Below are 12242 nucleotides of genomic sequence, written 5' to 3' on the forward strand. Positions count from 1 at the left end.
TCTTCAAACCATATTATATGCAGTCTGGATAAAGAGAACTTGCCATCTCTTTAAGGATCAATGGTTAAAGAGACTCTAAAAAACAATATTTGATCTTAGATTCCAGTGATATTTTAGAGTCCTTCATGTTTACACACAATGATAACTTAAATTAGTACCAGTTGACCTTAAGGTTATCTGCTTCCACATAACCCTTATACATATGTTATAATTATTTGATTTAATGTTTTGGTTTTATGGAAAAATGTCTAATTTCAGACTAATCACTTATATATTACATATACCTAAAAAAGATTAAAGATAAAATAAATGATCTATTTTGACATTACTCCTAATTAAGCTAAATCTATATAATTCATTGTTATATATGTCATCACATAAAAGTTTCAGAATAATAAAATGAAAACGAACAGACAGTACTATGTGTTATTAGAATACCTTATTGACAAGAACTATAACTTTTCCATCCTCAGATGCCTTTTTCTTCTTGTCCAAGTGATCCTTGGCAATGTAAACAGCCACTCTGGTTTTTCCACTCCCTGTAGGAAGACATATGATGATATTCTTCCCTTCCAAGGCTGGCTGGGCAACTTCCATTTGGTAAGGCCTGAGTTGGAGTTCTGGCTCAGGGGATGCTCTTGCTGCCCCAGTCTCTTCATCTGAAGGAAGTTAAAAGTAAAAGAAAATTTTTAAAAAATGGAGAAAGGGCAATAAAATAACTAAGACTGGGAATCATGAAATTGGACATAGGCCTCTTGTGGTTTAAATTCCTTTTCATGTGTGGTCCAAACCAATCCATGTTCTATTTTCTGTACCAATGAGTGTCTGCTCTCTGATTTGCAGGATACAACCTAGACTCTCTTTCATAGAAGTAGCCCAGGCCATGGAGGTGCAGAGGGGATGAAGCGTTTTCACAGGGTGGGCAAAGTCAAGGGGAATTTAAAGAAAGGGCTGTGGTGCAGGATTGGCAGTTATGACTGTTAATTCACCAGACTTCCCATTTCTTTGTTGAGCCATTATGCCTTATTTGTTTCACTTAGCCTGTCAACCTACAAAACCAAGAACTGGGAGAGTGGAAATCATTAGTTTTTCTATTCCACAGTCCCCTTCATTTTTATTACAAAGAAGATATTGTAGCTGACACCACTTTCATTTTTTAAAACTTTATCTGACAACCAAATACCAAAAAAAAAAAAAAAAGCAGGTCCCTTTTCCTAGTTGAGGTACCTAGGTTGTACAGAAGTGATATTAAGGGAGCAGAGGAAAAATTCTTCCTATGCTAGCCTTTAACTGGTAGGTTTTAATTAAAAGGTAAAGCAATAATTTTGTTAGTTTAAACTAAATTGTGACTAATTTTGCCATTTCATTTTGAATTATGATCTTTATTACTTGCCTATATGTATGTCTCCATATATTCAAACTTTTTCTGAAACCCAAGCACAATATATTAAAAATATTTCCAATTAACATAAATTTTTAAATTTGAAATACTGACAAAATAGGTACTAGCATACATTAATTTTAAGACTATTAGAATATATTTAAAAATATAGCATATCTTAGATACATTTTATTCAGAAGTTACCATATTTAGCTATATTAGCCAGGGTGAAAAGATCTAAAAATGCATAGCTTATAATGTGAAATGAAGTAAAATAAATTTTCAACCAATTTAAAAGCCCATCTCATGCCTTATATAACCACAAGGAAAAAAATGAATGACAATACTTATCAGTATTTCATCACACATGAAATGTGTTCTTTCTCTTATCAATGATTGCAGTAAAACTAAACTAGCATAATTCCATTAACTTCAAAAACTTGCTGATGGCTCCATTTCAGCAAATGGATAATTCTATTTGAGAAGGTTTTAACTTGTTGTGATAGTACTATCTAAACAAGTAGGAAAATTCACACCAAATACCACTTAAAATCATCTTCTAACCTGGCAGGAAATTTGCCTTCTGTATGGATGAGTTAAGACAGATGCAATACATTTAAGCTATCATTGGATCATCTGCTGATTCATTCAATCTGATTTCCAAAAAAACTCATTCCAAATCACCAGCATTTAAAATATACATTGATAAGCTTTCTTTCCATGCTAGTTTGAACTCTACAGTATTTATAACAGTTAATTCATTGATGTAAGGTTCAGATTTTTTTTAAGAACAGCATTACCTCTCAAGTATTATAGACTATCAAAATCTTAATATTTCACTTATATTAAGATTGCTTATCACCTAAATTTTCCATAAAATTAGACTATTTGCAAAGGCATATTGTTAGCAGTGTCTAAACCAAAATCCAGGCATTTACTTTTACTAAATTGTTATTTGATCTAGAAAGTTCGTTAAAAGGTATCAATACATTCTCTTTGCTTAATTTCACTCTATGTACATTTTAGCATAGATTAAAAATAATAAAATGTTGCTTTCCTCATAATAGTTGCATGTGCTTCTCAATAATCATTTTTTCTTTTTGCTTTTCACGCTTTCTAGTATATGCTTGGGTAACAAACATTAAAAAGAGAAACACATAGCGATTTTTAAAGTCTCATTCCCAGGAATCTAGAACCAAGTCAAATGAGTAAAATATCAATATCTTTCACACATTGTCTTTATTTATATTACTGATATAGTGTGTTAATAAATTTAAGAAGCATTAAAATGTTAAACATGCTATTGTATTCGAAATTTAACTTCAGAACAAAAGTCATGAAGTTTTACTTCTATGTAAGTGATTATGTACCACTAATTCATTCTGCTGTCAGTATTAACTGAACACCTCTTATATACCATGCACTCTTAAGAATATAATTGTCCTCCAGAACTTCTGACTGTAAGGCACTATATGATTCTGTCACTAAAAATACCTGGTTAGATAGATAGAGAGCTCAATAATCTTCCACATTTTTTAGTCAAGACTAAGCGATTTGATTGGTGGCCCTAAGATAAAGAAAAAATGCACAGAGTGAATATGGAAAAAAATTAGCGTTGGATTCAATGTGAGAATAGCATCCAAAGAAGAAAAGCTGGGTGAGTGCTAAATATTCAGCCTGATTCTTGCCTTATCACATCCTCTGACATAGGGATGGAAGAATTTATCCACAAAAGCAATGGAAAGAGAGGTTTTGTTGTTGTTGTTGTTTTTTCCCCACTGTCACCAGAAGGAAGGAACTGGGCTAGTATCAATGAGCCAGGAGCCAATTTCTTTTATAAAAGAAATGTTTGGGTTTTTGTTTGTTTGCTGTTTGTTTGTTTTTGACTCTTTCTGAAAAGTGTAATCAATTAAATGAAAATGACATTTAAAATATGCACAGTCTTCAAATAACATTGTGCCCTTCCTCTACAACAAATATTGATTGAAGACCTTAAGAATATATTATGCCATATAAATGGTCAAAAAAGGAAATCAAATAAGGCTTAAATAATAATATTCTATTGGAACTACACCATGTGGCAAATTTCATTCTCACATTGATTTTGACAGCTGAGTTATTCTTGGAGAGAAAAGGTCTGTCACTGCATGTGTTTGAAATCTACAAAGTATTCCTTTACCTATAGCATGCAACCACAGAAAAATACGCCCTTCCAGCTGGACAAATATTAATAGGCATTACCTCAAAATAGTAAGGAAACACTTTCTACATATCAGGCCAATGTGTATTGCCAGAAACATTGCCACTTTTTTAGAGGCAGTATATCTCTTTAAAAGTGGAAAACAGAAAAAGAAGGCTTTCATAACATAATTCGAATATTTATATTTTTAAAGTACTGGTAATTATGTTTTACTCTGTTCTAACATTTCCACGAAGGAACGTAACATGATTATATTGGGTCACATCCAGGAACCCTATGGCCTATATATGACCTTTGAAGGAGGGCGAAGGACACGTAGAAAGGGCTTTTAATGTCAACTTCAAAAGTTAAAATATAATCACAAATATTGTGATAATTTTCAGTGCCCCAATATGTGTTTAACAGTTCACCAGTTATCTAAATCTTCTTTTGAATTAATTTTTATTTCAGCCTATATCATGCACTTGTGAATAAGAAATTTCATAAATTTACCATTTTAGAAATTTACTACTCACTATGCAGAGTAATTCTTTGTTCCTAAGTACTGACCCATCTAGAACTTCAAGGGGTGTTCCTTGAAGTGCGTTTGTCATCAAAAATGTATTTGCCTTTGAAAATGTGTTTGCTTTCCAAAAGTAGATTGCATTCAGATTATCGTGTCTTTCATGCCACATTGAGAACTAAAAATCAGCAAATACATTTGCTAACAGGTTTAAATAGGCAAAATGCCCTGCACATAGAAGACACACATTAAATATTTATTAAATGAATAAATATTGTTGAAAAGCCTTTACTTAGACAAATAAAAATTAGGATGATATCCAAAAACTTAAAACAACCCATAAAGATGTTAAATATTAGCTAGAGTATATTTTGAGTTCTAGCATCAATAGCATGTAATAAAAATGTTAATTATTAAATTTAACAATTTTATGACACGGACAGAAAAAATTAAATCCACAGAAAAAGCACATGGCAAGAACTTAATAAACATTGATTGAATTGAACAGAAAATGAATTAACCCTTTTAAATTAGGATTAAAGTAATGACTGACATTTGGTGAATTGGGTTTTCTCAAACCAATCTATTCCATGGGATTCAGGAGTGTGAATCCAGGAGTGTGAGAAAAGGATATATTAATAAAAGAGGCAGTGCAATCTGACTTGGAAAGTTTTTAAGACAGGTAACGATCTTTATATAAACTATTGTGACCTTTCAGGCCTATTGTAGATATAAACTTTTATAATTCCTCTGACAACACAGGATAATCTAAATTATATAATATTTTCTAAGTTGCAACAATTCAATCACAAATGAAGAATAAAGTAATTTGTTTTTAAATTTGTCAGTGTTTCATTGCTTCTTAGCTGTTCACGTTGCAAAGCATTTTCTATTTGTTTGTAACTTGTTAATTATAATTAGGAAATACCTCAAGCATATAGCCAAATAAAGGTATACAATAGACATCCAATAACCCATCACCTGTATGTAAAGATTTAACATTTCAGTCCAGCAGTAATCATGAAAATACACATGGATATTCAGGGAACAGAAAGAAACAGTTTGCAGTCTGTCAGACTAACAAATTAGGAAATCTGATAACAGGAGTATTGATGAGGATGTGAGGGATTAGGAACTGTACCCTCATTTATTGCTGATGGGCTATACAACCAAATAAAGAACAATTTGGGAAACACCTAGTAAAGTATTCGTTTAGTGACCAAAATATTTTTTGCAAACTCTACTGCTATTTATACAAATAGGAACTCTTTTTAACTGTGTATGTAATCTAGTTTTCATTTTAAGAGGGACTTTATGGTCCTCAGTTATCTACAGAGTCACACTCCTCTTATTGACAATATCAATTTTTTATTTAAAATGTTTTTATTTAAAAGAGTAGGGTTTGGAAATAAACAAGAGTACCAAATTGGAAACAGAATTTAAACACAGTGAAATTAATTAAAACAGATCTCATAAATAAAATACATGACATGACTCTATGGGATGTGACATATGCCAGACATAAAAGATATATACTGGATCAAAACTAAAGAGTTTGGTTCTAAGACTTTTATAAGTTGTACTTTTAAAGAAAGTAAATGGCAAAGTTCCAAAATGAAATCACTAGAGAAAAGAATTGCTTTAATTGCATAAATACATTAGGGAGGGTATGAACAGCCCCCATGCTTTCACTATATGGCATCTTATTTCACACTTTTTAAGGTTTACACAACAGTTAGGCAGTACCTGAATCACTTCCCATGGTGCCTGAATCACTGCCCATGTTGCTGTTATGTCCAAGACTTTCATCTAAGCAGCTGACACTTCCTTCTGCCAAACTTGTGTCTGATTCTGCAAAGGAAAACATTTTAAAATATTTTAAAAATATTTCTGAGAATAAACGTATTTTAACTGCACACCTCTACAGCACACAGCACATACAGTTCAATGAAAGTGGGGAAGACACACCCAGACAATTATGAATAAAAGGTAAGAGCTTCTGGCAGGCTACATTTTTTTAAAAAATCCACTACGGATGAGCAGCTGCTGGGTAGTGACTCAAATATATATTACCTACTTAAAGGACTGAATGTCAAATTGGAGAGCTCCTGCAAATTCCTAAGGATGTATGGCTTGTGTAGTCCCTCTACATGTTGCCCAAGAAGAGACTATCTAGACTTGAGAATGTATTTCAAACAAACAATAGTATATAGAACCCACTGAGCTGTTTTTATTTAAAATGATAGGAAATTAATAAAATGTAAAAAATTAATAAAGCACCTGGACCTACTGATCAGTTATGAAAATAACACTTAATGATAAATATAGATTTAAAATCTCAAAAAGAATTTGCTCAAAAAGAATATCATTAAAGCCTATCACATAGTTGTGCTAGAAGCTGATAGGAGGTTGGAAATAAGTGTTTTTCTTTAGTGTAATTAAACTAGGCCTCTATCAAAGGCGTATACACCTTTCATTTATTAATCCTAATTTTCTGTTTCAGTACCCAGTATCTATTCCTTTTAAAAATAAAGGGAAAAATTCCTCCCTTACAGCTTTGCTTCATTTCTTTTTCTTTCTTTCTCTCTCCTTCCTTCCTTCCTTCCTTCCTTCCTTCCTTCCTTCCTTCCTTCCTTCCTTCCTTCCTTCCTTCCTTCCTTCCTTCCTTCCTTCAAAAGCAGGATTTATTGAGAGGACAGAAAAGCTCCCACAGTGGGAGGGAACCCAAGGGAGTTGCCCTACAGCTTATTTTCAAAGACATATGCAATGTCATCTTCAAGGATCAGGACTATCATTAAACAGGTACTAATGCTGGCTTTGGAAACAGAAGGACTTGAGAAATGTGCTATTGACTTTCCTCTAAACCTGAATTCTCCTTATTTAAAATTGAGCTAATTCTACTTAAGCTCACAGGATTTGATAGCCACTAAGTAATATTAGGCAAAATAAACTCCGAGGACAAGAGCTTAATTGTTGGTGATTAGAAAATGAAATAAAAACCAAATAGTGGATATGTAACCAGGCAGAAATTCCACTTGATAATTTTCTTCTTATAATTAATATTTTATAATATTTACACTTGTTAGATATTTTTTTTTAATCTCAATGCTTCCTAATGCACTAATACATTATATTAAAGCAGTCTTTAGCTATTTAAAAATCGTTTGCATCATGTAGTTAAGGCTGGAAATAGAAATGGATAAAAAAAGACACATATTATGCCTTAATAAAATTTCTCTAAAAAGAGATGATGTAAAAATCCTCAAAACTGCTATCTTCTTTTTCCTTAACCAGTTAATGTTTTCAAGCTAGATGTATTGAGGTAGAATTTGCATACTGTAAAAATCATTCATTTTTAGGTGTATAGTTTAGAGTTTGACAAATTATGCAGCTTTGTAATCATCATCACAATTAAGATATTTCCAGCACCCCCCAAATCCCCTCAAGTTCCTTTATAGTCAGTCCCTCCTGCTATCCCCTGTCCTCTTAATGATCTGATTTCTGTCCTTACAGATTTGCCTTTTCCAGAATATCATATAAATGGATTCATGCAATATTTATCCTTTATGTCTGGCTTTTTAAACTTAGCTTAAGACAATTGAGATTCATCTATTTTGTCATGTGTATTATTAATTTGTTCCTTTTTATCGCTGCCTAGTATTCCATTGAGATTCTATTTGTGACATTTACAACGTCCTCTTTCCAATTTGGATAAGCCTGTTTAGCATGGGAGATAGAATTACAATCAATGTCAATCAAATATGTTAGATGTCTTTCTTAAAAACTGAAGAAAGCTGATTAAAAATTTATGGAAAAATTCTCAATGGACATGCATACTGTTTAAGTATATTAGCACAACATAAATATACTAATGTGGAAATACTGTGCTTATCAGTTGTTGTAGATTAGCTCTAAAACTCAAATTTGAGGAATCCCTTATGATCACACAGGAAAACCTGTATATCTCACTGAGAGATTTAAAATATGGCACTTTGCAATTCCCAGAGGTATGTCTTGTTAGAAGCTCAGAGGCGAGTGTGGGATAGAACTGTCAAGCAGAAGAGCGTTTTGGGCAGATGTACTGATGAAAAGAGAATATGATTTGTAAGGGAAAGGCAAGGTGTAAAATGAAATAGGGAAAATGTCACTGCAAGAATAATTCTTGATCTAGAAATATAGGCCAAGATTTTTGAGGCAAAACGTGAATTTTGACGTGCTTTTCATTTGTTGTTTTAAATGGAGTATTGAGAACTGAAGGAAATACTAAAATTACCAAAAAATATTAACAAATAACCAAAATCAACATTGTATCAAGTTTTCTACTAATTATAATAGAAATGAAAATTATATTTGATTTTTCACTTCACTTTCTAATCACTAGCATAGTTGTACTGTAATATGAAACCTACTTTATATACATGGAAGGTCAAGATTTCCCCAAGCTTTGTTTTAACCAACATAAATTTTGGAGGAGTTATTTATGAATATGCACGAATAATTGATAAATATTTTTTAAAGTTGCTACCAAAAATAGGGTATTAAGTCTATTATCTGTATTATTTTGATCTACCAAACAAATATTCAATGTGTTGAGCTCAGTTTTCACAGATGTAATGTAAATTACATTTTAAGTTATCTACATCCTATGTAGTAGATATCCATTATCTCCTCAGTTTCATAGGTGAGAAATCAATGAATGGGAGATTTAAAGATTTATCTAGATCACAGAGCTAAAATGGGGCAGTCTCCATTTCTGAATCCAAGTCCAGTGTTCTAGTACTTTTTAACACACACCAAGCATGGTTGATGATTTGTGTGAATTTTTGTTAAACAAGCAATCCACAGTTAAGTGACATGAAAGCTTTGTTAAAAAATATAGCACTGTAATAATATAAAATTCACTGTAATGTCAAATTTTTGATCAATCTTGAAACAAAGCTTATCTTTCCAAGAAAAGAAGTTAGAGAGAGAATTTTATTTTGCTAACATTTCTAATTTCATTGATAGACTTTCATTAACTTTATATTTCAGCATCCATACTTACGTTTAAACTTTTTTTCTACACACAAATAAAAAAGGAACACTTCTGTCCTCATTACATAAAATTAATTGCAATCATTCTGGTAGAGAATATTATGAAAATGAAAGTGAATATATAGAGCTCTATTTCTTTGTCATTTTAAGGGTATATAAATCTCCAGTTTCTCCACACAAAAATAATTTTGTTTCCTAGGCAGCAAATTCTTATGCATTTTGATATACTTTTTTGCTTTCATAGAAATCTAAGTACTAAAGGAAATAAATTTAATAATAAAAGAAAATATATTCTATTTCCTATAACCTGAGACTGCCTCCCTCCTGCATTCACTTTAGAAACCATATTACACACAAACACCCACCTCCGCAAAGCAAGATCAAGAAAATTGCTTACATGATGCCAAAATTAACAACTTATTGAGTTTAAATGCCAAGGATTCCTGCAATTGATTTAGATTTATCTTGTTCCATTCTTTGTATTTTTCAAAATATGTCAGTCTGGATTTACATCCTAATGAATAAAGTCATGTGTTTATGATTTTAAAGTAGATCATATAAAACGGAGTCAACTGGAGGTGGGTGTTGCCATTTAAAGAACTTGCTCTTTGGAGTCCAATTAACAGGTCTTCAGATCAGAAAGCAGCCACTCCTAACAAGTAACTTAATATTTTTTAAAAATGTAGATAGTAGTTTCTTTTACTTATTTCTCTGTGAGAATGATTCTGTTAGAATAAGAAAATCAATCTTGAAGACAAACGAAACTTAAATCTCATGAAGTTGCTGCTTAAAGGGCTTTGAATACTGGAGTTATGTTGTATAATCAGTTCAGTTAACTTTTATATAGCTGTCATTTTCTCTATGAAAGATATCGAAGCTAGCTATGAAACAGATTAGAAAATGGTGGCAATTTCTAACCGTTGAGGGAAAGCAGTTATTCGTACCAAACTATTAAAACGAAAGAAAATTATAACCATCCAGTTAAGAGAGAGCATTTCCTGCAAGATTTTTGTAAACAACACAGAAAAGAACAGCTTTGCTTACAATGACAGAAAGTGTCTAAGACCAGTCCATAAGCCATGAAAAAAACTGCCTCATTTTGTGAGCACATCTTGAGTATTTTGTTAATAAGGCAGAAATATTAACTGGAATCCAAGAAATTTCATATTTAACATACTCTAGACCTTAAATACTTTACAATATTTTTAAATCATTTAGAAACCAAAAATATTGAAGTTAAAAAAAAAATTCACACACACCAAAAAAACCTCTTGGTTTAAGGTCTTTTTAGATCTATTTCAATGTAAAGTCTGCCCTCTGCTGGAACATGCTATTATAACAAGTAGTGGACAAATAGGTATTTATTCAAAGAGCTAAGTTTCATTAGGTAAAATACAAATTGGTTCTTTCTTCTTTTCCTATCAGGGAGTGTACCTCCTGTTTTCAGCCTAAATGCATTTATCCCTCCACAGAATACTTCTCCTTTCTTTCCCTTTGCCTCAGTCTGCCATAGGTTCTCTTTTCTGAAAAGTGGTTTTGCATTACAGCAGGAAACAATGCGAGGGGAAAGGGTCTCTGTGCATGCCGAGTAAGAGAACAGCACCAACTGCTCTTCCTCTGAGAGTTTGTGTTTGCAAGGTCTTCCAATAGTCGAATTTCACTTTTCATGGCAATGTTGTGTTTATTCTAGTTCTGACCTCGTGATGCATTTTAGCTTCACCTTTTTAGCTATCCCCGCCTCCCCTCCAGTTTCATAATCTCACAACCTGCAACACTGAAGTCTATGCCGAAAGCTTGAAACACATGTGTTTGTATGGGTACGCGTGCGCGCGCACACACACACATACACACACACACACAAAGACTGCACGGACTTCTCAAACAGGCTTACATTCAGACTGCTAATAATACATATTTCCTTTCCTTTTGAAATAACTTAATCTTTTTTGAGAGGAAACAGATCACTTTTATTTTCAGCTCTATGTATATGGATCTACACACACACACACACACACACACACACACACACACACACGTGCACACATACACGCTCACATTTTGGTCTGTCAGATTTTGCTCTCCGTGCCAGGGAACATGTGTTCCCGCAGAATGGAGAGAAGCCACCTCCACCCACCTTGCATATTCTCTCCTGGATCCAAGCTTCTAGGAAATGAGTTTCCCAAAGAGAAAAATCACTCTCCTAGAGCCACAGGCCCACACGGTTATCCACGGAGCTCCTCGGCTCCTGTTTATAGAATTTCTACTGTTGAAACATTTCAAACATAATTAAATGTGAATTATATGCAATGATGTTGGCTTAAAGTGTGTCATCTATGTCCTTTGGTCTTTGGACTTGAGCTCTCATATAGGAAGGTAGTTAGTCATTAAAGTACAGATTGTGAGGATGGTCAGAGACACAAGATCGACCCATTCATTCACTGACAGTAACGGAGGCAGAAAGATGTCTTGGAATCAGTCACGACTGACGCGCTGGTTGACCACATGGGAAGTAAGGCTAGGCAGTAACAAGGTTTAGAAATGGTAAGGTGGGAGATGAATCGAAACCCTCATGGGCTGGTAAGGGCCTTTCAGGAGAGGCTCTGGGAATTAAGAAGTTGGAGGCAGAAGAGAGGATAGGAAGAGACACACCTAAGTGTATTCTGGCAAATGTTCAGCAATCGGTTCTTTGGTTGGGGGAGATGATCTAAAGATGTTTGTCAATTTTCATGGTGTAAATATTTGTCCCATGGTCAATTTTAAGTTCTCACCATGATGTCACTGAGTGCAGCTGAGAAGAGATGTGCAGGTTGCGCTCTGACAAGCCAGAATGAGCCAGTTCCAGCCCACCCCCCCCCCCGACACATTCCTCTCACAAAAAACTGTCCTACAAACATCATCTGAGATGATTGCACATGCATTGTGCTGGGGTTCCCTATTTATCCAAATGGTGAAGGGTACATATTTTTTAAGTTTTGTGTGTAGGAAAAAGCATCTGTAAAAAATACTGTAGGGAAACTCATTCGCTGTCATTGATCTTAGAAGTCTTATCTCCACTACAAAGTGCTCCTCTGTCATCCAACTATTCCCCTGAACACATTTTGAGCTCTCCTGTACCTGCATTTTTT

General features: G+C 33.5%; 1 protein-coding gene across 1 annotated transcript in view; it reads right to left on the reverse strand.

The window, feature by feature from the left end:
- Positions 1–12242, reverse strand: part of IFIH1 (interferon induced with helicase C domain 1) — a 52011-nt gene that overhangs the window by 21329 nt on the left and 18440 nt on the right. The window contains exons 4-5 of the mRNA XM_008054080.2: positions 5830–5934; positions 439–659 (exon numbers count right to left, since the gene is read on the reverse strand). Of these exons, the coding sequence (XP_008052271.1) occupies positions 439–659; positions 5830–5934 (326 nt within the window). The remainder of the gene's footprint in view (positions 1–438; positions 660–5829; positions 5935–12242) is intronic.

Source organism: Carlito syrichta, unplaced genomic scaffold (genome assembly GCF_000164805.1).
Source record: "Carlito syrichta isolate Samal-C Ts95f unplaced genomic scaffold, Tarsius_syrichta-2.0.1 Scaffold289015, whole genome shotgun sequence".
Classification (NCBI taxonomy): Eukaryota; Metazoa; Chordata; class Mammalia; order Primates; family Tarsiidae; genus Carlito; species Carlito syrichta.